General features: G+C 37.6%; 1 protein-coding gene across 1 annotated transcript in view; it reads right to left on the minus strand.

Moving 5' to 3' along the window:
• Positions 1–26,650, minus strand: part of LOC150078465 (solute carrier family 71 member 1) — a 172,666-nt gene that overhangs the window by 124,485 nt on the left and 21,531 nt on the right. Inside the window, exon 2 of the mRNA XM_090385072.1 lies at positions 8,521–8,616. Coding sequence (XP_090241198.1) covers positions 8,521–8,616 — 96 coding nt within the window. The remainder of the gene's footprint in view (positions 1–8,520; positions 8,617–26,650) is intronic.

Consider the following 26,650-nt stretch of genomic DNA (forward strand, 5'->3'; position numbering starts at 1 on the left):
TAGATTAACAGTAGCCACTGGCAGAGGTGGAAGTGATTCTTGCACTGCTTCTATTGAAATGAGCAGAAGCCTGAAAAACAAGATGCAGGATATTTCAGAGACTGCTGGGAGTCATTGCGGTATAAGTAAACACATGGGTTGTGTTAGGGTAGCCACGAATAGAAACAGGTGCATGTATACCTGCGTGTACACCAATGCTAGGAGTTTGGTAAATAAATTTGATGAATTTGAGGTATTGCTCAAAACATCAAAGGCAGATATTGTTGGGATATCAGAGACGTGGTGTCACACAGATATAAGGAATGTGGATCTGGAATTTGGAGAATACAATGTGTATAGAAAGGATAGACAGGACAGGAGGGAAGGAGGGGTTATGCTATTAGTTAAGAAACACAAAGTCCAAGGAAGTGAAGCCAGTCGACATCGATGGACAGGGCCGTGTCGAGTCAGTTTTGTGTGACATAAGCATAGGGAAATCAAAATTGAGAGTAGGAGTGTGCTATAGGCCTAATGACTCTGATGAGTATAATAAGATATTGTACAGGGAAATAGAGTGGGCCAGTAAATCAGAGAGTCTTATAATGGGGGATTTTAATTTCCCAGATATTGACTGGAATTTGTGGATTGATAACTCGCACACTAGCAAGGCTTTTGTGGATTTATTGGATGATTGTTTTCTACATCAGCATGTTCGTGAGGCAACAAGAGGGAGCAATACCCTTGATCTGATTATCAGTAGTGACTCTTCATGCATTAAGAATCTGCAGATAAATGAACCACTAGGTGGCAGTGATCACAGTGTGTTGAAGTGGGATTTACTCAAGGAGGTAACTACCATCAGAGGTAAAGGGAAGGGTTTTTGTTTTCGTAAAGGCGACTATGATGGTCTGAGACAGTATTTAAATTCTATACAGTGGGACCAACTGATGATGTTACCAAGAGTAAACTCAAAATGGGAAGCATTCAAGGAACTAATCTTGGAGGCTACCAGGCTTTACATACCAACTAAGAAATATTGTTCAAGGTTTAGGCCTAAATGGTTGTCAGATGAACTAATGAGACATGTGGCAGAGAAGAAAAATGCATGGGATACATACAAATTAATGGGTGACATGGAAGCCTATGATAGATATAAGTTGGTCTGTAACCAAGTCACAAAGGAGATTAGGCAGGCAAAGCGAAAAATCCTTGGCAAAGGATGCAAAGAAAAACAGAAAAGAGTTCTTTACCTATTTAAACTCAAGAAGGAAAGGGATGAATCAGATTGGTCCACTTGATATTGATGGTTCAACAGTTGAGGATCCTGCTCAGGTGGCTAACAATCTAAACGAGTATTTTGCATCTACATTCACGCATGAGGAGTTATTCAGGAAGGAGAATGATGTAGGTAAAGTAAACATTGGCAGTGAGCTGGATGATTTTGTAATAACTGAGAGGAAAGTGGAGGAGAGATTGTTGAGGATAAACATAAAAAAGGCACCTGGGGTGGATGGGATCTATCCAGTTATATTAAAGGAGGCGGCAAAGGAAGTCAGCAAACCCTTAGTCATAATTATGAGAGCTTCTTTGGACTCAGGGGAGGTATCCATAGACTGGAGATGTGCAAATGTAACCCCAATTCACAAAGGAGGATCAAAGGCTGACAAAAGTAATTATAGACCTGTTAGTTTAACTTCTGTTCCAGGTAAATTAATGGAGGCACTGGTTAAAGAAGCACTGCAGGATCATCTAGACAAGAATTCAGTTATAGCTCAGACACAGCATGGTTTTGTTAAGGGCAGGTCTTGCCTGACCAATTTGATTGGATACTATGATGTAGTCACAAAAGAACTGGATGCAGGGAATAACTTTGATATTATATATTTGGATCTTAGAAAGGCTTTTGATACTGTTGCACATGGAAGACTGCTGCACAAATTGGAGCAGTGTGGCATTGGAGGCAAATTGCTGCTATGGATAAGGGGATGGTTGAGTGGCAGAAGACAGAGAGTGGTAATCAATGGACACTGCTCAACGTGGACTAATGTTATTAGTGGAGTTCCTCAGGGTTCAGTGTTGGGTCCGTTGTTGTTTTCGGTGTTTATGAATGATATTGATGATGGGATATCAAGTTTAATGTCCAAGTTTGCAGATGATACAAAGGTTGGCGGGGTTGTTAAGGACACTACTGACGCTATGCTGCTGCAACAGGATCTGGAAAGGTTGAACAGATGGGCTGAGAGGTGGCAAATGAAGTTCAACATTGACAAATGTAAAGTACTACATATGGAAAACAGTAACCCCTGAGCAACGTATCAACTCTGCAGTACTACACTGACAGTGGTGGAGAATGAAAAGGACCTGGGGGGTAATTGTGCAGGCAGATATGAAGTTCTCTGAGCAGTGCAGACGAGCTGCAAGAGTAGCTCATGGTGTCTTGTCAATGATATATACAGGAATTTTTCTAGCAGGGATAAGGAGGTGATTATTCCCTTGTATAAGGCAATGGTTAGGCCACATCTTGAGTACTGTATACAGGTCTGGAGGCCTCATTTCAAGAAGGATGTAGAGCTGCTGGAACGGGTACAGAGAAGGGCAACAAGATTAGTGAATGGAACAAAGGGTTGCTCTTACGAAGAAAGGCTTAAGTTTTGCAAATTACAGAGTCTAGAGACTAGGCACCAGCGAGGTGATCTGATAGAGGTGTATAAGGCTTTGAATGGTTTGAGCATGCTCAATGCCAATGGGATTCTTCATCTTGCTCAGAATAATCACCTCAGAGGGCATAAGTTCAAATTGAGGAAGGACGGATGTCGGATAGATGTGCGGAAATTTGCCTTTGGCCAGCGGGTGGTTGGTTGGTGGAACCGACTTCCATCACTTGTTGTTGAAGTTGATAGCCTAAACAAATTTAAGGCTCAACTGGACAGGTATTTCGAGCGAACGGAGGGGTGAAATGGGAATGGTGTGTTTTTTTGTTTTTTTTTTGGCTGATGCTGAATAAGCTTGCTTTCTTGCATCATATACTAATGCTAATGCTAATATATTTGGATTTCAGGAAAGGTTTTGATACTGTTGCACTTGGAAGATAACTGTACAAATTGGAGCAGTATGGCATTAAGGACAAGTTATTACAATTGATAAAAGAATGGTTAAGTGGGAGAAGACAGAGAGAGTGGTAATCAATGGACACTGCTCTGCGTGGACTAAAGTTATTAGTGGAGTCCCTCGGGTTTTGGTGTTGGGGCCATTGTTGTTTCGCATATTTATCAATGATATTGATGAAGATATATCAGTTTGCAGATGATACAAAGGTTGGCAGGGATGTTAATGACAGTAATGACAGTATGCTTCTACAAAGTTCTGCACATGGGTAGCAGTAACCCCAGAGAAATGTACCAACTGTATGGCAATACATTCAGGGTGGTAGAAAATGAAGAAGACCTGGGAGTAATTGTGCAGTCAGATATGAAGTTTTCTTATCAGTGAAGACAGGCTGAAAGAGCAGATAATGGGATCTTGTCAATGATATACAGGAATTTTGCTAGTAGGGATGAGGAGATGATTATCCCTTTGTATACGGTAATGGTAAGGACACACCTTGATTACTGTGTACAGGTCTGGAGGCCTCATTTTAGGAAGGAAGTTTTTTTTTTTTTTTTTTTTTGGTAGTTGTTGGTGCATAGGCTTCTTTGGCCATAATGCACCTCCCAAGGTTTTTGCAGTACTCTGATCCAAGCCCGAGGCGGGAATCGAACCCGCGACCTTTGGGTTGCTAGGTAGGCACTTTACCCACCCGGCTAGCCCGGTCGGCTTTTAGGAAGGAAGTACAGTTGCTAGAACAAGTACAGAGAAAAGCAGCAAGATTGGTGAGGGGAATGATGGAGGTCCTCTTACCAAGAAAGGCTTAAGTTCTGCAAATTGCAGTGTCTAGAGAATAGGTACCTCTGAGGTGAACTGGTTTAGGTGTACCTCTTCAGATACAAAACAACAACAAGCAAGATAAAATTCGGTGAACTTATCTAGTGCTCTCCGCACATCTTGTGTGGCTGGTGTTCCATTCCCCAGAATATACTTTGCAAGGCTTTAAGCTTTTACCTATTTCCTGTAAAATTGAATATTTGCATCAATTGGAACCACAAAATTGTCAATGCCATCATAATTTTGCCCAGTGGATGACTGAAAAGGTTGCGCAATTCCAGAATTATTTAAAATCATATGGACTGATGAAGCGCACTTTCATCTTGGTGGATCTGTGATAGGCAAAAAACTGTTGAATTTAGGCAAAAGGAACACCTTGTGTGCAAGTTGAGGAATCGCTCCACCCATTAAAAGTTATAGGATACAGTTTATCTATGATATGTTATTATTGGTTCATTTCTCTTTGAAATCATTCACAATTGAGAGCATCGTGAGACATGGACAATAAACGGCACGCGATATCTTAGCGTATTGCAGACCAAAATTATCCCAGAAATTAATGAATGTGGTGTACATGGAAGATAGTTTTATGGAGCATACTTTTTATACAGGATGTGCCCCATACTGGGGTGCATGTTGCATAAAAAGTATCCTTATTAAAAATAAAGATGGATACCGATGGATACCTGGACATCTGACCGTCAATAAATATTGGTGAAAACTTTATCTTTGTGTTATGTTTATACATTAATTACACGGCCCCAGTGGTCAAATTTCGTACTAATTTTATTGTTTAAGAAATCCTGCATACACCGATGAGCCAAAACATTGTGACCACCTACCTAATATGGCATTGGTCCTCCATGTGCAGCCAAAACAGCTTGTACATGGTGAAGCATGGATGGTACAAGATTTCTAAATGTGTCTTGTGGTATCCGGTACCAACACGTAACTAGCAGATCCTTTAACCCCTGTAAGGTCCGTGGTTGAGACACCGCAGATCGGAGTTGCTGTTCAACACAAACTACCGATGCTCAATGGGACTGATGTCTGGGGAATTTGGAGGCCAGGGCAATACCTGGAAGTCTTCCTCATATTCCGCGAACCAGTCTCAAACAATCCGGGTGGCATTGCATGGTGCATTATCCTGCTGAAAGATGGCACCGCCAGAGGGGTAGACTGTTGTTGTGAAAGGGTGTACCTGGTCAGCAAAGATGTTTAGGTAGGTGGCAGATGTCAGAGTGCCCGGCACATGGATGACTGGACCCAAGGTATCCCAGCAGAACATTGCCCAAAGCATGACACTGCCACCACTGGCTTGTTTTCATCCCACAGTGCATCCAGGCGCCATCACTTCCCCAGGTAAACGATGCACATGACCCGGCTGTCCACATGGTGCAACAGGAAACGTGATTCATCAAACCAGACGACCTTCTTCCAATCACTCAAGGTCCAGTTTCAATGCTCACGTGCCCATTGTAGGCACTGTTGCGAGTGAACCGTCGTTAGCATGGGCACTGGGAGCAGCTACACAGCCCCATTTTCAGCAAGGTTCGATACACTGTGTGTTATGACACATTACTCCTGTCACTAGCATTCCAATTACCAGCTAGTTGCACCACAGTCACCCTTCTGTTGCCACGTACCATCCGGGAGAGCCTTCGATCACCTCGAGCATTAATGAGCAGTGGTAGTCCAACACATTGCTGGTGGTTCGTGGGTTTTTCCTCCTAACGCCACTTTCGGTAGATACTAACCACGGCTGACCGTGAGCACCCCACCAGCTGTGCCATTTCGGATAAGCTTTGACCCAGTCGTCTGGCCATTACAATTTGTCCTTTGTCAAACTCGCTAAGTCCGCTGCCTTTCCCATCTGAAGAACAAGAGTAATGCTAATTAACGGAACTCAGTATCAGGTGTTTTTTAAACCATGTCATGACCCGCGCAAGCGCCATAGTTCACCTGCAGTTGCTTCGATTTGCATAATAACTCGCTGGTCATAATGTTTTGGCTCATTGGTGTATACTACATTCAGATTGATATACAGTATATAGTGTATATCCATCTGAATAGCTGGTAAGCTTCATTTTAGCCCCCAAACTTTTTGATCGTGCCTAATGTGTGTGTGTACATACACATATATACTGATGTTCAAAGAAAATGCATCACCTAGGCTAGGAATTTCACATTTCTAACCCTTTTTCGCAATGGTATGTTACATTAATGACTAGCATCACAAACAGAAATATAAACAAAAGATATTTATTAATAGTTAAGGCAAAGCTAAGTAATACTTGACAGGTGCTCTCAAAACATTCCAAAATGAGCATTTGCAACCTTTATACAACAGTTTTGGTAAATACGACAATTATGGCTGAAATGTTATCAAAAGCCCTCAGTTTGCTTCAGTTTATCATTTTAAATGGAAAACAAAATGAAAAATTCACCTTCACCAGGTGCAAACTAATATTTAGTTGAACCACCTCTGGCCCTGATGTCAGCACACCGTCGAGGCATTGGCAAGATCAATTTCTGAAGATAATCACCTGACAGTTTGCGGTTCCAAACACAAATTATGGCTTCCTGAAGTTCACGAAGGGTCTTTGGTTTCTTTCTGGCAACTGCAGATTCCACACGACGGCAATTTCTTCTCATCCAAGAAAATAACTGACTTCCACTGCTTGGGGGTCCATTTTACATGCTCCTTACACCAAATTAATCGGGCCTTTTTCATTTTTTTTTTTTTTTGTGAGGAGGGGCTTCTTCTTAGGACGACGGACTACAAGTCCAATTTTGAAGAGGAGTCTTCTGACTGTTATTGCACTTGCTACCACTCCTGTATGTTCTTTCCATTCTCTTTTCAGCTCAAACGAAGAAGCTTCACAGTTTTTAAGGCATAAGCGCTTCAAAACGCAGTCCTGTTTTGGCGTGTAGAGACTCTTTTGCATTCAGTTCCTTTTTTCCTATCAGAAGAGCCAGTATTCTTGAGTTTAGATAGAAATCTACTCACTGTCGACTGATTACAAGACACTCTATAAGCAATATGACGGGAAGAACATCCTTCCTCACGTAAAGCAACAATAGCACTCTTTCTTTGTGGCATCAACTACATGTAACTCTCCATCCTGACACAAGCAAGAAATGACTGCAACTCTAGCAGAGCATGCTTATACAACTGAAAGTAACAGCTGATGCAATATTGCATCATCACCTATGCATGTCAATCTTATCTGATGCAATCTGTAAGAAATATTGCCATATACTTACATTATTCGGATGACAATTACAATTTTAAGGGGTGATGTACTTTCTTTGAACACTAGTGTATCTCTGTATATCACAGCAACTGCATGTGAAAAAGTCGGCAGTTGCAGTAGGAGATTATAACAATATAAACACTTTTCATTTGAATAAAATTAATTTTTTCAATATTCAGCAAATTTTTTTGCTTGCTTCGTATATTTTAGTAATAGATACCGTGCTTAAGAGTGAAAACAATGAGTAACTCATCAATGCATATTTTTAAATATACATTAGCATAAAATCTGCATCTTTTTTAAAAAACCATCAGCAAAAAGATGCTGATTTCAGTTATTTAGTAGGTGCACACTGTGGATGGAACTCTGTAGCAAAATATTAAAAAGGAGACCTGAATGACAAAAGTAAAATATCTACAGGAACAAAAAAGAGAGTATAGCTTAGATAGAAGTATTTTATTTATAAAGAGTTCCATGAAGTTGTTTGGACAGCTAGGGGTAGTAAACCACAGTGCTTACAAAGGTGCAGATAATAGATACAACGGTAGATGATGGTCACCACTATATAGGTATGCCTCTTTATATATCAACAACTGTTACTCTTTATTGCACCTTTTCAAAAAGACTGGCTTCTTTTCTTAAAGGGCTTAAAGCTTTACATAATAAATTACTGCTTTGTGCCAACTAGAAAAATTCCTGAACATAGATAAAACACACCAATCTTATCATGGTGCTCTGTTTACATATAAAGTATTTCATTCTACACCACATCCTCATTTTTTACTTTTTTGTCTTATATTTACCTGTTCCAGAATTCATAGAGACATTATTTTTGAAATTTCAGTCTGTCATTCCAACATTTTGCTACAGTTCATGCACAACTAAAATGATTATAACATCTGCATCTTTATACCACTTCAACTTTGAATTAAAAAAAAAAAAAAAAAAAAAAAAAAAGCATGCAGTGAAGGTGCTACCAAATAATTTTTCAATCAGAGGTACAATAAAAAATTAATAAAAGTTATCTAGTTATTCCCTTTTACTCAATAAATTGATTTACAACTTTTCCCATGTTATAAACATGGGACACATTGCTACTTTCGAGTTTGTGGACAAAAAATAAATAAAATAATAATAAATAAATATCATAACTGTTATCCCAAATTTGTTAATTTGTTGTATTACACGTTTATTTGTATGTTATTCAGCATAATCAGTAAAGGTGTCCTTTATTATTACACATTTTGTTGGGGAAACCTGTAGTGCATTATATTCTGCATCAAATATAAAAATCATAAATAAATCTTAGCAAGCAGATCAGATCAGATAGAAAAGAACAAAGATAAATGCCTTAAAAACTTACTGTGATCATAGGGGTTGTAAGAAGACCCCAAGCAAAAAATTCCAAGAAAATCACAACCAGAGCATGATATATACTTGGTTCTCCAAAACCAGAGGTCTGCAAATAACAAAATACAGGATTATAATTAACAAATATTTAATTATTTTTAAACATACATATATTTATTATTAACATAAAAGTCCAAATATTCCTATTTATCATGCTTGGCTCTGGGCTAAGTGTTTTCAACAATAAGAACTTGGTTCTCACATTGACCTGTCACATTGCGATGTCACAGTATGTAATGTTCAAACAGTGCTTCATGATATATGAAGCACTTGCTTATGGCATGCAACCTTAATTATATACAATGGTTCCAATATAGACTGAAATGATTTTATGTGAGTACAGTACACATACATAGGAATTGGCCTGTCTGGCACATTGTGATGTCATGGTACGCATTTGGAACCCCCATTTCAGTAAATTTTCCTAATTATTTCAAAACATTAACAACTACAGTAACCTCCTGTTTTACAAACAACATTTGTTCCTGAAAAGTTCATAAATAGATAGCAATTATAAATATATAATTATATAACAAGAGGATGTATTCCAAAAAATAAAATGTCAACACCAAGAAATGCAGGACAACTGGGATAACCATAAGATTTATGCAAGATGTATAACCTAAAATTTTTAAAACTTTTTTAACAATAAAATTTAAAATAACAGCATCTTTATTGTGTGGATTACTTTTGAGGAGCCATACTTATGAGTTACTGAAGAGTAAGTACACAAGAATGTTTTTGCTTAGAAAAATCACTACAGTGCTACAGTTTAGCATAACAGCTTTGGAGTTGTATATAGATAACAGCTATTATCATATTATAATAATAGCTGTTATCTGTGAATAGAAATAAACAGTCTCAGAAAAAACAATTTTTGAGATCATGCTTACAGTTGGTTGACTCCCTAACTCCTTTTGCAGGTCAAATTGCATTGTGATTAAACCTAAAGGAAACCTGTTGCAAATATAGATGTAATAAAATTATCAAAAAACTGGTTATTTCTCAATAAGGGAAAACAGTTTCTCTGAGCGATAATTAATTAAACTATTTTAAAAAATTGTGTTTAAACTCTGTTAGAATTTGATACACTTCTGGTATCCCCATCCCTATAAAGCTCCTCATGTGTGAATATAGATGCAAAATATCTATTTAGTTTGGTTGCAACACTGACCAATGAGCTGCTGACAATCTCAGATGCAGAAATTTAAGAAATTATCTGATCTACTTTCTAATTTTTACTAATATAGTGCTATATCATTTAAATAAAATTAATTGTTAAAAAAAACTTTCACATATGTGAAGATGTTTACGGACATGTTATCATCTCAATGCATACTTAATACAAAGACATTTTGGCAACATTTCAAAAATCCTACAGAAATTAATCTTCAGGTTAAATGTCTTATTAAGTCCTGAATGTTAAAATGATAACATGAAATGTGATCATTTCAACATTCTATTAGTTGCCATTAAAAAATACAATTGATTCAGGGATACAGAGCTCCTTATGTAATTCTTGACGAATATCAAGTAGGAACACGTCCTTCAAGAAAATTGTGTGAAAAAGTGTCAACAAGAACCTATAGGCTAGGCTAATCATGTTATAAGCATCAAATCTGATAGCAACAAACAGTACCGTTCCTGCAATGCTAGTCTTGACAAAACTAACAAAATATTTAAAAATACAAAATTTTGAATATTTTGTTAGCGTGTTCATGAATTCCTAAATCTTTTCTGCTGAAACAGAGCATGCATAACTATATTAATCTAAGAATTATTTAATATTCTATTTAACCTATTTCCATCAAAAAGACAAAAAATTTGCAGATTTTACAGTTTTAATCAATGGGCTTATGTCATAACTACAGAAGAATCATTGATAGAAAAGGAAATAACTGTATTTGTAATATAGTATGTATTTATAATTAAATATACATAAATGAAATAAATCTTATATAATATAATTATATTTATTTTAAGCAAGCAATTTTAATGAAATCCCTGACTTTGATATGACTCAGCTAGTTTACAAGTGTTGGGTTCTGCAATAGTATCCCAATTATCAGTATGAAAAATCAAATGCCCCAAGGTAGCAGTGCCTGACACCTACCAGGAAATCAGTGTTCCACTCTGGCAGCCAAGCTTTCTGTCTTAAATGCTAAATGTGAATTTTGTTCAATTGCAGATTATTAACATAATTAGCATATATTGTAACTTTAGCAAAAGTACAGAATGCTTCATAGCATCCATAATTTTACTCAATTCTTGGAAGAAAAACAAATCACAGTAAATGGGGGGAGAGAGAGAGAGAGAGAGAGAGAGAGAGAGAGAGAGAGAGAGAGAGAGAGAGAGAGAGAGAGAGAGAGAGAGAGCGAGCGGCTCTACAGCCTTCAACATTTTTGTCAAGTAATGATAATTTAAAATAAAATAAATGAGAAACTAAAGGGAACTAAATGATTTTTTAATAACTGAGAGGAAAGTACAAGAGAAATTGAAGCCGAACATAAAAAAAACATCTGGCACAGATGAGATTTATCCAATTATATTAAGGGAGGCAGAAAAAGAGGTAAGCAAAACTTTAGTTATGATTATGAGAGCACCTTTGAATTCATGGGTGGTCCCTATGGATGGGAGCCACGTAAATGTATACTCATTTCACAAAGAAGAAGAAAAGGATGACATGGGTAATTACAGACCATTTAGCTTAACTTCTGTTCTAGGGAAAATAATGGAGTCTAGTTAAAGAAGTAATGCAGGACCATCCAGACGGGAGTGCAATTATACTGGTCACAACCATGGATTTGTTAAGGGGCAATCTTGTAAGACTAATCTGATTGGATTTATGATGCAGTAACAAGGGCTACTACGATACAAAAAAACAATTTTGATATCACATACTTGGATTTCAGGAAAGATTTTGATATTGCTACAACCAAAAGACTGCTGGAAAAAAAGTGGAACATTATGGCATTAAAGGCAAGTTACTGCTATGGATAAAGGGATGGTTGACTGGGAGAAGGTAGAGTTATTAATGGACACTGCTCTTCAGGCCTAATGTTATTACTGGAATCACACAAGGTTCAGCACCAAGCCCATTGTCGTTTTCCATATTTATTAATGATACTGATGAAGGTATATCAAGCTTAATGTCTACATTTGCAGATGATACAAATGTTGGCAGAGTGGCTAATGACAGTAATCAAGATATGCTACTGCAACAAGATCTAGAAAAATTAGGCAGATGGGGTGAGAAATGGCACTTGAAATTTAACACTGACAAATGTTGTTATTTAGGAGCATTAGCAACTAAGGCCATATTGCTCTGGGGATATGCGGTGGTCATTCCCTGACCTTTCCGCATCCTCCGTATTTGGTGGTTCATGGGCTCAAACCCCAGTCTAATCAAGAAGCATGTGCTACGCACTGCTGCTGCTGCCACCTGGCTACGGAGGTGCCACTGACAAATGTAAGTTACTGTGTATAGGTAGCAGTAATCCCATATTAATGTACCAACTGTGTGGTATTACACTCAGGGTACAGGAAAATGAAAAGGACCTGGGAGTAATTGTGCAGTCAGAAATGAAGTTCTCTAAGCAGTGCAGACAGGTTGGTAGAGCAGTTCAAGGGGGTTTTGTCAATGATATATAGGCATACCCAGCAGTCATAAAGTGGATCACCACCTTTTTTCACTTGCAGATGCATGTGATGCTCAAAAGTCGCAAAAAATTAAAAACAGTACTTACCGTTAACACTGCAGTTAAATATTAATGTAACAACTCACAAAATTGTGAAAGAAAGTCTCTCCACTCCGGATTTACATAAAATGTAAACACTATGTTTGGCAGCATTAATTGGATGAAAAAATTAGTAATATAGTAAAAGTCCGAAAATCCGGAATGCTCGGGGACTGGGTCGATCTGGATTTTTGGATTCTCAGGCAGTACTTTTAAAATTCAAATTTAAGATGGAATAAAGAAGAGATGACCAGGTAAATTTTGACAGTTTATTCATTAGCAAATAAAGCATGCTTCATTTATCGAAACAAGCAGTTTTAAAGAAAAATAAAGTCAACACCTGACAAAGATGAAAACAAGAATTTTCAACACAAATAAAAAAAAAGCGTGTAACGCTTTGAAATCGTGTTTAAAAATGAACAATGTAAAAGAAAAATAAGTATATAAATGAAAGCAGAAGATACGTATTTTATATAAATTAATTATTTGTTTTAGTTTATTAACGAAACATTTTTATAAAAAATACAAAGTTCGAAAAACAAACTATTATTTATTCGTTCTTTTCCGCAATTACTGTCGCATCTGCTGCACTGCTTGACGCTTATATTGCTTTCTTTAAATACTTTTGTATATCATCTTGTTTATGACTTTGTAATTTCTTTGTGATAAAATTATTATGCATCACATGCACATGCACGACGTCCTGAAGACTGAAGCTATAGTTCTGTTCCATAAATTTAATAACTGTTTCAATGGCCTTTTCTGCAGTAGCCCAAGATATCTTTTCTTCTTCCAACTTTGTCATTTTCTTCACCAGATTCTTCTGAATCTCTTCTATCTTATCAGGAGTTATAATGCTTTGAATAATTTCTTGATCAGTGAAAGTCACTGCAACTTCAACATCATCTTCAATGTGTATCCACTCTTCTATGTCATCAGCATTAAGTTTGAGTAGAGGGTTGTCTTCCGTACGTAATTTAACAGTTTCCATCAGTTCTTTCACTTCAGATGCCTTCAGCTTTATGTAAAATCCTTCAAGATCTTCGTTTCGATCAGATTGTAGATCTGCAAACATCATGTTCGGCCATAATTTTTGCCACGTCCTTAAGAGTTAGAGGCTTGACTGCATTCCATGCAGTGAAAATGTTGCCTCTTTGATTGTAAAACTGCATTGAAATTCTGAGGTCGACATTCTTATGCATCATTTTCGTCATAAAATAATTTTTATAGTGACATTTAAAGTTCCTAATGACTCCTTGATCCATCATTTGAATTAATGGTGTTACATTTCGTGGCAAGTAACAATTAAGTGCAACAATTTTGGTGGCAAGTGACATTTAAAGTTCCTAATGACTCCTTGATCCATGAGTTGAATTAATGGTGTTACGTTTGGTGGCAAGTAACATGCAAAAATATTTCCGCAATCAGACACTAATTTTGATTCATGCGGGTGGGCCGTACAGTTGTCGAGAAGTAGCAGGCACTTTGTATTTGCAGGCCTTCCCCAATTTTTTTCAAGTTCTGATGAACTGATGGAACAAAATCATGAACACACGAATTGCAAAATATATCTTTGTCCATCCAAGCATTTTTTTTGGGCTTTATAGGTCACTGGTAAGTGCACAATTCCATTAAAGGCCCATGGGCACTGAAATTTACCAATCACCAAAAGCTTAATTTTATGCTGACCTGAAGCATTATCACAAATAAGAACGGTTACTCTTTCCTTATTAAACTTAAACCCTGTTGCATTTCGTTCTTGGTTTCCAGCCAAAGTTTTTGTGGGCAAACACTTCCAGTAAACCGCTGTTTCAATAGCATTATAAATTTGATCAGCTGTAACGTTGTAGTCAGATACAATTTTTTCAAATGTTGCACTATATACTGTTGCTGCTTGTGTATCGGCCGACTCTTTCTCCAGCAATATCTAAATGTCTAATACCGTGACGAGTCTTGAATTTCCTAAGCCATCCATCACTAAATGTGCACTCCGATTCAATGTTCATTTGCTCCTTAAAAGACCTTTCTTTGGCAATAAGCATTGGCCCAGAAATTGCTATACCTTCCAATCATTTTAGCAAAAACCATTCATACAACACTTTATCGAGATTCTCTAATTTTGGCCGATGTAAACTTTTCCTCTCAGCAATTTTATTGTAAGGCTCAGACGAGGCTGTGAATTCTAGAATTTTATTCTTTGCCTTTTTTATATGGTAAACTGTAGACTTTCCAATGTTGTATGTTTCCATTAAAACAGTATTTCTCACACCACTTTCTAGTTTCTTAATTATTTCAAGTTTGTCACTCAATTTCAACATGTTCTTCTTTCTCTTCACACCATGAAGTTTATCTATTTTAGGAGCCATTATTATGGGCTTGTAAATACGTATGCTATATATGGTAAATGGAAAGAGTAGGAAAAAAATTATAGCATTGCCAAGGTTTGATTTCTCATTTCAAAATGGCGACTGTGAGCTCACTTGTTGTCACTGGGCATCTGTGGCACTCACGTATGCGTGTGCACACACAAAAGTCCGCTAAATTTAAAAAGTTTGAGTTTTCGAAAAGACCAGATTCTCGGGTGGTCTGGATTTCTGGCATCCAGATTTTCGGACTTTTACTGTAGTAAAAGATAGGAAAATTTAAAAAGTAGGAGGTTGCAGATATGATTAGAGGGGATTGATTATTTCAAAATCCTTATTTTGACAAAATAAATGATAAAAACCTGCTTCTGCATGACCTCAATTCTACATCATTTGGATTTTTTTTTTTTTTTTTTTTTTTTATCTACAGCTAAACGCTCTTGTGGGCAATTGGATGGACTTTTTGTTGGCCTAGTTGATGCTTGAGAAGGACTTTCACTTGATGTTGAAGGCTGAACTAAGATTTGAGAGGATGCTGGTCTTTTATGAAAGTAGGACTCCAATGAAGTTTGAATTGCGGCTCTTCTTTTCTTTTCTCTGTAGATTTCTCTACAACAGGCATGTTGATCTAAAATACCAGCATTTACTTTGGAACTTCTTTCAAAATTGGGATCCACCTTTTCAAAAATGGGCAGAGCTCCTAAAAGCCTGAATGCTTTTGACAGTTTCTTGCAAGTTAGTTTCTTTTAGGAATGGGATTCGATAAATCCTCAGGATAAGAATCCTCTTCATTCCTCCTAAGCTCTTCGAGTTCTAGAAGATCTTCATTACTTATGGGTTGTGAATGTGACCCAAGCAGTTCAGTAACATCTTCAGGCTCCACTTCTAGCTCTATCTGTCTTGCCATATCTACAATATTTGTAGTAGCTTCCTCAACATGATTTTCAAATCCTTCAAATCATCAGTAGTAAACTGGGGACAACTTCTTCCAAACGCCTTTAAGTGTTGACTGTTTCACGTCATCCCATGCATCCCTAATAGTCTTTCCCGAATTCTTTTACTACATTTTCTTTAGGCATACTTTCAGATTCCCTGTCTATTGCAGCTAAAGCCTTAGCAAATGTTCTTTTGGTAATATGATTTAAATGCAGCAATAACACCTTGGTCCATTGGTTGAAGCAATGAAGTAGTATTTGCAGGGAGGAAAATTATTTGAATGTTTGGGTTAAGGTCATCTAATGATTTAAGGTGGCCAGGTACGTTACCCAAAAGAAGTAAAACTTTGAAGGGAATTTTCTTTTCTGTACAGTATTCCTTAACTGCAGGCACAAAGTAATTTGAAAACCACTTTTCAAAAAGTGATGCAGTAACCCACCCATGCTTTTGAATTTGATTTCCAATAAACAGGAAGATTGGATTTTGCATAATTCTTTAAAGCTCTTGGGTTTTCTGAAAGATAAATTAGCATAGGCTTCAATTTAAAATCACCTGCAACATTGGAACCTAACAAAAGGGTTAGCCTATCTATCTTTTGCTACTTTAAATTCTGGCATTGACTTCTCTTCCTTTTCTATAAATGTTCTTGAAGGCATTTTTCCGGTACAGGCCAGTTTCATCAACATTAAAAATCTGCATTTCAGAATAATTTCCCTCATCGATGATCTTGGCTAGCTCATCAGGAAAATTAGCTGCAGCTTCTGTATTTGCACTGGCTGCTTTACCTTGAACTTTAATGTTATGGAGGTTGCTCCTATGCTTAAATCTATTAAACCAGCCTCTGCTGGCAGCAAATTCAGCATCCTTAGCTGCCTCCCCTCTCCTGGCTTTCATTTCAGCAAAGAGACTTGGTGTCTTATTCTGGATGATCGCCTGGCTTAAGGAAACATGCAGGCTAGTTTGATCATCTATTCACAACATTAAAAGTTTTTCCATATTGGAAATAATATTGTCACGTTTACGAATTATTGTTGTACTGACTCGTGTGGCAGTTCTCACTTAACTTAGAATTTTCTCTTTGTTTTTAAGAACAGTAATAACTATAGTGTGAGGTAAGCTTAGCCTATGACCTATCTCACTGTTTGATACACTATCATCACTCAATTTAATGATTTTACTCTTAGTATCTAATGTGAGAAACTTGTCGTTAGTGCAGAGCAGATGTCTCAGAGGCAGAGCATAGTGTATAATTAAAAAGTGTCATAAATACGGATCGTCATAAAGCAAGGTATGCCTGTACAGGAATTTTGCTAGCAGGGATGAGGCGATTATCTCATTTTAAAAGGCAATGGTTAGATTGCATTTTGAGTACTGCATAGAGGTCCGGATGCCTCATTTGAAGAAGGATGCAAATCTGCAGTAACAGGTGCAGAGAAGGGCAATGAGATTGGTGAAGGGAAAAATAGGGTTTTCTTACCACAAAAGGCTTCAGTTCTGCAAACTGTAGCATCTTGGATACAAAGCACCTGAAGGGTGATCTCATTGATGTGTTTTAAGGCCTTGAATGGACTGAGCAAGCTCAATGCTGATGGCATTTTTCCTCTTGCACAGACTTCAGCTAACAGATGGTTGGAACAAATTTTTATCTGTTGTTATGGAAATGGGTAATGTGAATAAATTCAAGGAAGAACTAGACTGTATTGGGAAGGAATGGACAGATGATATGGGATTTTTTTTTTTTTTTTTTTTTTTTGCTGATACTGTAGAAGCTTGCTTTATTGCACCATCTACCATTACTAATACTAAAGAAACCAGAACACTCAACTACCATTTTCACAAATGGCAAGTTTTTGTATACTTGGAGTATGCAAAATTGACTGTGAATTTATTATAACTTGTTTGCAGCTATTGTGACTTTTAGTGTTGGTCCAAATTAAAAGATTATTCCTATCTCATCTCATATGCTTTATTTGTGCCACCTTAGCACATTTGTTAAAAACTATAGTTTATACAGTGGATTCTGGTTATTTGGGCCACCAGTTAATTGGGGCAGCCGTTTATTTGGGGAAAATCTTAAAAAAAAACAGAACCCAATCGAGAAAATAGCCAAGGTTTACTTTGCTTAATTGGGACAACATGGCATTTAATCGGGACAGGAGATCGCAGCACTGTTGATTATGATTGTCTCCGACCATACCATGTGGTTCGGTCAGATTTCTGGAGGTCATAACCATAAAACAATAAAAACAATTAGCAGTCACCAGTTTATTGGGCTTTTCTGTTAGTGCAGTCTATCATAAACAGATAGTAAACTCGATTTTATTGAATTTGTGATAATACCAACAGCTGGAATTCTGTGGATTGTTGTTGTTGTTATTCAATTTAACGACACAAGGGCTACTAAGACAAAATTGTGTCTGTTCATCTTTAATTCACAAAAAGCGTATTGTTAGAGAGGTTAAATTTTAGATATAATAAAAGTTCAATATTTGCTTCATTTCCTAAGAAATGAGATAAATCAGGTGATATATTCAACGTGGAGAGTGAGTGAAAAGTGTTTGACCGGATGGTTGAATGTAAAGGACAATCAACCAGAAAATGACGGACTGTAAGTTGCGTCTGACAGGATGAGCACTGTGGTGGGTTTTCTACCAATAATAGAAAGAGATGAGTATGATGAGTGTGTCCAATTCTGAGCCTTGCCAGTACTACTTCCTCTCATCTGTTTCGTCAGAAGCCAGACAGCCACAGCTTTGGATTGTCTTTTATCTGGTAAAGTTTATTGTTGGTGTCACTTTTCCAGGTCTGTGACCATTTATCATAGCATGCTTTGCATATGACAGACTTATAGTCAGAGTAAGGAACCTGAGGATGTTGTGAGAGAGCGGGTTGAGGATGTTTAGCAGCAAAGTCAGCACTTTCATTCCCCGGAATGCCCGAATGGCCAGGAATCCAGCAAAAACTGATTGACTATTGGACACACTACAAGTGAATAGCTGGGAATGAATCTGTTTCAATGTAGGATGAGAAATTCTTCCTTATGGCAGAGACAGCACTCAAGGAGTCTGTGTAAATTATGACAGATGAAATGGAAAGCTCAATAATCTTACTAAGCGCTAACTTAACGGAATACAATTCAGCCGTGAAGACGCTGCAAGCTAGCAGTAGTGTGGATGAAATTGTACATAATGGAAAAATTGCCATACTGTCAGTTTTTTAACCATCTGTATAAATTTTACAGGCATGGCTGTTCATAGTAGCATGAGCTGAATGTAACTGTCTGATATTGCAGGGAGGTATAATATTTTTCCCCCACTGGAGGAAGTGTTTATTTTGAGAGACAGACACATTATGTCCAAGGTGGAACACGTGCAGTTGTGTCTTGAAAATTTTCATTTAATCTGACATTCCAACTGTGAACAAGCTCTTTGATCCTGAGCGGGGCAGGTCTATTTTCATTTGGCTTGTTCTCATAGAAGGCTTCCCAACGGGTATTATAAAGATACTCCCAACTTGGGTGCGATGGTAGACTCCAGATCTTAGCAGCATAGTGAAGAAGTAGTGTTTTTCTATGCAGGTGTAATAGGGGATCATGCGCTTCAATATAAAGACTTTGGATCGGAGAAGTCCTGAAAGCTCCTAGCGCAGTCCTCAGAACACTGTGATGGATCACATTTAGCTATTTTAAAGTAGTGTTTCGGGCAGAGTCATACACTGGACAACCATAATCTAGCTGTGAATGTATTAAACTTCTATAAAGGTGCAGTAAAGTATATCGATCAGTTCCCCATGACATCGACGAGACCGATCGAAGTATATTCAAATGCTTCATACAAGAAGTTCTCAAATAAGTGATATGGGCTTAGAAATTTAGTTTGATGTCTAATATTAGTCCAAGAAATTTAACGGTATTAACAAGCAGGATTGGAGTATTGTTTAATTGTAGTTCAGGTTTGGGATGGAGAGCTCGCTTCTTGCAAAAGTGACAGTGCATTTCTTTTCTGAGAGTCTTTAACCGTTCGGATTCTATTTTGGTTATGGAAAGTTGTAGCTGCCGTTCAATGGTATTCATACTTTGAGACTGACATGAAATGGTAAGATCATCTGCATATATATAAGTTTGAACAGTTTTTGGGATATCTCATGTCATGCTGCTAACTCGGATTGAAAATAGTGTTGGACTAAGTATTGATTCCTGCGGGACTCCCTCTTCCTGAATGTGAGATGTAAAGAGTGTTTTTATATCAGACCTGAAAAGAACGCAATTGCAGGAAATTTTGAATTATTTCCGGCAAATGGCCCTGAAGCCCCAGATGGTAAAAGTCCCTAATAATACCTTGATGCCATGTAGTATCAAATGCCTTTTCAAGATCTAAATAGACCATGACTAGATGTTGTTTCATGACAAAGGCATTGCAGATATGAGATTCAGCTCTGATAAGCACATCCAGCGTTGATCTATTCTTCCGAAGACAAAGTTGTTCTGGAAGCAGATTCTCTGACTCCAGGATGTAAGTGAGTCTAGTATGAACCATCCTTTCGAAAATTTTTCCCATGCAGCTTGTAAGAGATATTGGCCTGTAATTTTCAACACAGGAAGGATCTTTTCCTGGTTTTGGTAAGGCAATAATGAAGGAATGGCACCAGGAAGAAGGAAAGGCATTTTCAGAGAAGATCCGATTATAAAAAATTAATAGGGATCTCATGTCTTCTTCAAGTAAATTCTTTAGCATAACATAATGAACACCATCTGGACCTGCTGCACTATTAGAAGATCTGTTTAATGATTCTTGAAGTTCTATTAATGTTTCTTTTTTTTTTTTTTGGTAGTTGTTGGCGAAAAGGTTTCTGTGGCCATAATGCACCTCCCAAGGTTTTTGCAGTACTTTGATCCAAGCCCGAGGCGGGAATCGAACCAGCGACCTTTGGGTTGCCAGGCAGGCACTTTACCCACCCAGCTAGCCCGGTCAGCTTCTATTAATGTAAAGGGTTGGTTGTATGTCGGTTGAATGAGCGGTGCATGAAGTTCGATGTTCGTTTTGACTTAATTAACATATTAATTTGTATTCAATAAATAGTTTAATAGTCTTAGTTATGTTCATTAGCTTATTTTTAAATTTAGTTAGAGATTTTGTAAGTTATGACTTAACATTTGCAGAGCATTTGCATCGGTGATTTGGCACAAATATCATTGAACATAACCAGTAGTGTAGTGTATGGTAGTGAAATTGTAGGGTTTTAATTGTGATAAATAAGTAGCTCAAAGGTTCTAATCAAATAGGTTGGCATATATTTTTTTTGTTTTTAGCTAAGACATTTTACTTTTAGAAAGGCTATAACAAATTTAAAACCCTACAAATGTAATGGTATAGCATAATATATAATGTAAACATGATAGTGTAATGTATAATATGAATTTGATAGCATAATACGTATTACCGCATTTAGGTATATATTAGCTTTATGCAGTATTGTCAAATTAAATTGATTTTAAATGGAAATCATGCCCCAGACTAGAGTAGCAAAACAAAAGGCTCAAAATAGCAGGAGTGCATTGGCTTGAAAGAGAACTGAGGGGGCGATTCTGCTACGAATAATGTGATCGGTGATTTGGCACAAATATCATAGAACATACCAGTAGTATAGTGTATGGTAGTGGAATTGTAGACCTAATGAAATGTGCTACTTGTGCAATGTTTGCAGATTTCTGGAACAGGACATGATACAGCAACGGTCTTTGTGTGTGTTTCGTGCAGAGAGTGTGAGGAAATAAGTGCCAACTTAGCATTCTGATTGGCATTTATAAGAGCTTAAAGGATGGATACCCTCAAAGGAATTAAAATGGGGGCCCATCAAGCTCTCGGTTGCCCAATTCAACACCAATTCCCAAGACAGAATTGTGCTGGTCCCACAGGAGGTAGTTATTGTCAGTGAAACAGGAAATGTAATGTGCAAGAAGGATAGGTAGAATAAGACCAAGGTATATCTGCCAGGGGTAAAAGTAGATGATGTTGTAAAGCAGATATCATTCAAGCACACAAAAGGTGACAGTATTGTACACGGCAATAATGATATTAAGAGTAGTGATCTGAGAACTTACTTAACAGGTACAGGCCAATATTCTGAAAAAGTCACAAGTTAGGATTGAATTTGAAAGTATCTACAATTTTTCCCAGATTTGATAGGAGGAAGTACATGTTAAGAATCTTGTCAATCAATTCAGCCATGGAGAGAATGTGCAAGGCTCACAGGTAAGAAATTTTTTCAACATGGTCTGTGCTTTTTAACAGGAGAAACTGTTTTTATAGGGATGGGATATATTTAAATAGAAGGGGTGCAAGAATGTTTACTAATGCTTGCGAAGCAGTGACAGGTGAGTCAGAAAATTGCTAGCATGGAAGGGGAACACACAGACTAATAGATTAACTAGAGCCACAGCAGATGAGAAAGTGATTCTTGCACTGCTTCTATTGCAACACAGCCTGGAAAGCAAGGTATCAGGGATTTCAAGCTGTGGATCATCATGGAACAAGTAAATATATGGGCTATATTAGGGTAAATAAGAGTAAGAATGTGTGTATAAGATGTGTGGTAAATAAGAATAAGATCATGTATACATATGTGTTCATGCACTTATTCATGGATACATGTATGTATACACGATTGTTTGTTTGTTTTCTTAAGGGTTTTATGGAGCATCAGCACATATACATGAACAAGTGCATGTATACTAATTCTAGGAGCACTGTAAATAAATTTGATGAATTTGAAGTACTGATTAAGGCATCAAATGCAGATGTAGAGATATCAGACATGGTGTCACTCATACATAAGCAATGCTGAATTTGAATATGGGAAGTACCATGTATACAGGAAAGACAGACAGTGTTGACTGTCAAACATCACTGGGCGGGGGTGGGGGAACTCATGCCTGTATACTCTATGTCGCAGTACAAACTCTGTAAAGCCAGAGACAGTGAGTTTTAGTGTTGGTCTGTTGTTCCTCTGACCATTTAGCTGCAGGGGCCCCTAGTGGAACCCTACATTGCCCATTGATTGCTCTGAGGAGGAAGGCTGGGTGTAGTAGGGAATAGCAAGGTCTCTGGTGGGGGCAACCCTGGAGCTTGCCAGGTAGGGCCCCAGGAGGGGGGGCAAAGATGGGTGACTTTCCACCTGGAAATGGGAAGTTAGAAGGGTTAGAGGAGCAGCTCTGTGGGAAGAACTCGCTGTTAAAAACAGAGAAAGATTTGTGGTGGTAGAATTCACCAGACAGAAAGGTTGGGTTGGGGAAGGAAAAGAAGGATTGTAGGGGAGTAAAGTCATAGGGCCAGGGCACCTTCTGTGGGTGGGTAAGGAGATCGCACTATTGACATGCAGTGCTTCTCTGTTATATCCCATACTGGTCTGGGATATACTGTCAGTATATCCCATGATGTGCTTAAGATCAGGGAGCATGATGTCAGCAAGGTGGGGGCCTAATAAGTTGCCCCAATTGGAACAAATTAGGGGGACTTGTTAGAACAACACACACACACACTACATGCATTCAGCCTAAATGCACATCTGTCATACATTTACAAAATCATACATTTTTTTTTCTTTTTTTTTATGTAATGAGGGGCAGAAAACACAACACTCATACATTTGTCATTATTACATCAATCATCATTAGAGCTCCAACCCAGCACTGTTATCACAAAATTGTCATTTATACATGTATTCACACTATACATACACTCATGCAAAAAACACACGAACACTATGACATATAAAACATTCTCATGAATATGAACCATTCATTCCAAAAAATATACACAATTATTTATTAATAATACATTTATAAACACTAATACAGATAAATATTCAGTATACATTACTTTTAGCAGATGTCTATATATAGCTTATACATTCTGATTGGGTGGAGAACACTTTCTAATAGGCCTGTCTTTTGGATTTGTCTATTTGAGTCAGTGTCATAATCAAGTATGCATGCTAGTCTGGAAGGGATGTTACAGTCTGGGTAGTCATAGCATGGTTGCTTCTCCTGGTCTCAAAAACTTTTTGAGCATCAGAAGGCCACTTAATGCATGTCATCAAAGATGAGTAATTTCTCATCTCCGTGATTTATAGTCCCAATTTTGGATATTAGTCTACCTCTGTGGAGATGGTAATTGGGACAGTCATAAATGACACGGGCCCATTCAGGATCCTGGATGAAATCCAGTTGGCACAACTTTGCATTCAGGGAGCCATGCCCTGTTAGCAAAAATGTAGCATAGAGTTCTCGGGAAAATGTGGGGGGTAGGGGGGCCAGGGTTACCTGCAGCAGGAACCTCCTAGCAACTTCCCCTTTAGATGTCTGTTCCCATCTGCTCTGCCATTGCTGGTAGAGTGTGGTTTATCCTTTTCCTTTCTTGTTTGAGGTCAGCCTCCAGGTTCAAAGTGATCCCTAGGATGTTTGTTGGGATCTGCTTTTTAAGTCTGATTGAGGCCCCTTCTTATAAGTTCCATGTCAATGGGACGTACCCCTGCCAGTACCTGTAAAGCAGGTTTATTGACAGTGCAGCACACCCTCGTGATGGTTAGTAGTATAATTCGCTGTATTGAATCATTTTCTTTTATCTTTGTCTAAGATAGCTCTGTAACACCATATGCTTGCACCATGGATTACAGGAAGTGTGCCTTGTAGATAAGTACAAGTTTTTTTTTTTTTTTTTTTTTTTGTTGAGTCACCAGTCGGTGCAGCTAATTCTTGCTATCATTCCTGTTTAGTTTCTCAACTTTTTAGCAATATGCACAAGATGTGGATAAAATGCCAGTTTGGAGTCAAACATGACTCCCAAATATTTAAGTTCTGTCACCAGGGCTATTGTTTTATCAGAAATTTTTAACTGCAGTCACCTGCAGAACTATCCTTTAATTAACAGAGACTTGGTTTGAGTTCCATAAATTATTAACTTATGGGTTTTTGTCCAGTCCTGTAGGATGTCAAGATCATTGTCTGCCTAATGTTCTAGGCCAGCTCTGGTGTGAAGGGCTTCACAAAGAACTGAAAGATCAAATAACTTTGCTCTTTTGCATCAGGTTAACGTAATGACAAAATCTATATTAATTAATAGTGCTTTCAATCCACATGCAATAAAAATGCCAAATAGGTGCAACAGTTCATTAGCATGCTAATAAAAAAAAATAAATAAAAAAAAATAAGTAACATGAACAATGTTTAACTCTTTTACAAGTGAAATTCCAGAATGCACATGGGCTTGTGCATAGGTAAGTTCCCCGAACATGCATGGGCCTGCAACAGTGAATTTTCCGAAACACAGGCAGGTTACAGATAACAAGCTTCCAATCAGTGGTGCCTCTGTGTTCTTTGAAGTTTCGTAAAAATGAACACATTGAACACGGAACTTTTTAGATATGTGTTCTTGTTTTGACTTGTCAAAAATCAAATCAAAATTTAAAAGAAAAAAAATCTGCAAAAAAAAAATTGTGAATTCATGATAAAATAAATAAGCTCATTGTTACTTTTTGTTTGTTGTAGAAATATGTTTAAAAATCTGTTTATGTAGTACATTATTAAGTTTCATCAACTAATTGATAGAATTCCAGGGAAATCATTTAATTTTGGCTTTGGTATATGCAAATCAGACAACTTCTGCTAGCAAATACAAGTTGTTTTCCCAATTTTCAAATAGGTGTTGGCCTATTGGAACATTTTTAAACAATTCATAGACAAAGGAAAGTCCTAAGGGTAATTGCAAAGTCTGACACGAAGTCTCTGAGCAGCAGAGAGGCTGCCGAGACAGCTGATGGGACTTTGTCAATGAAATACAGAAACTAAGAAACTTGTCAACAGAAACTAGGGGATGGTTATCCTATTTATAAACATAGATGAAATAAAAGCTTCTTTACAACAATAACTCATCTTTTGATACTTATTTAAATTTCCACGAGGAGAGGAAAACTAAGAAAAATAAAAGAAAACGAGGAAAGTGAGGAAAGAAAAAAAGCACCTCTGAAGTGTACTTCTTGAGTCATCTCTGTACCTATTGTCATGAGGGAAAAAAAAAAAAAAAAAAAAAAAAGAGGAAGGAATTACCTTTAAAAGTAAAACAGTGAAACTTCATTGGTTGCATGGTTGTTGCAGGGTTTTAGCTGCATAAGCAACTTAAGCCATATTGTGCTGTATATAATATATCTGTAAATTGGGTATGTTCTGTGGTTGATTTGCTATTTGCTGGATGAAAAACACAACCCAAGTTTCTGGGAGAAAAACCACGCTACCTTGCCTGAGACTGTCTAACTCAGTCATATTGGGAAAAAAAGACCCAAAAAATACCTCACGTCGTTGCAGGATTCGAATTCAGGTCTGTTCTGCCCAGTGTGGGAGGGTGGCAATTATTAGCATTAGCATTTGCATTAGTAGAGGCATATGATGCAAGAAAGCAAGCTTATGCAGCATCAGTCAAAAAAAAAAAAAAAAGAAAAAGAAAAAAAAAACCCACTCCCATTTCACCCCTCCATTCGTTTGAAATACCTGTCCAGCTGAGCCTTAAATTTATTTAGGCTATCAAATTCCACAACAAGGGATGGAAGTCTGTTCTACCAACCAACTACCCGCTGGCTAAAGGCAAATTTCCCGCACATCTATCCTACATCTGTCTTTGCTCAATTTGAATTTATGCCCTCTCAGGTGATTATTCTGAGCAAGAGGAAGAATCCCATCAGCATTGAGCATGCTAAAACCATTCAAAGGCTTTATACACCTCGCGGTGCCTAGTCTCCAGACACTGTAATTTGCAAAACTTAAGCCTTTCTTCATAAGAGCAACCCTTTGTTCCATTCACTAATCTTGTTGCCCTTCTCTGTACTCGTTCCAGCAGCTCTACATCCTTCTTGAAATGAGGATTCCAGACCTGTATACAGTACCCAAGGTGTGGCTGACCATTGCCTTATACAAGGCAATAATCACCTCCTTATCCCTGCAAGAAAAATTCCTGTATATCATTGACAAGTCACCATGAGCTACTCTTGCAGTCTGTCT

Source organism: Mastigoproctus giganteus, chromosome 11, assembly GCF_048544385.1.
Source record: "Mastigoproctus giganteus isolate SK-2022 chromosome 11, ASM4854438v1, whole genome shotgun sequence".
In the NCBI taxonomy this organism is placed as follows: Eukaryota; Metazoa; Arthropoda; class Arachnida; order Uropygi; family Thelyphonidae; genus Mastigoproctus; species Mastigoproctus giganteus.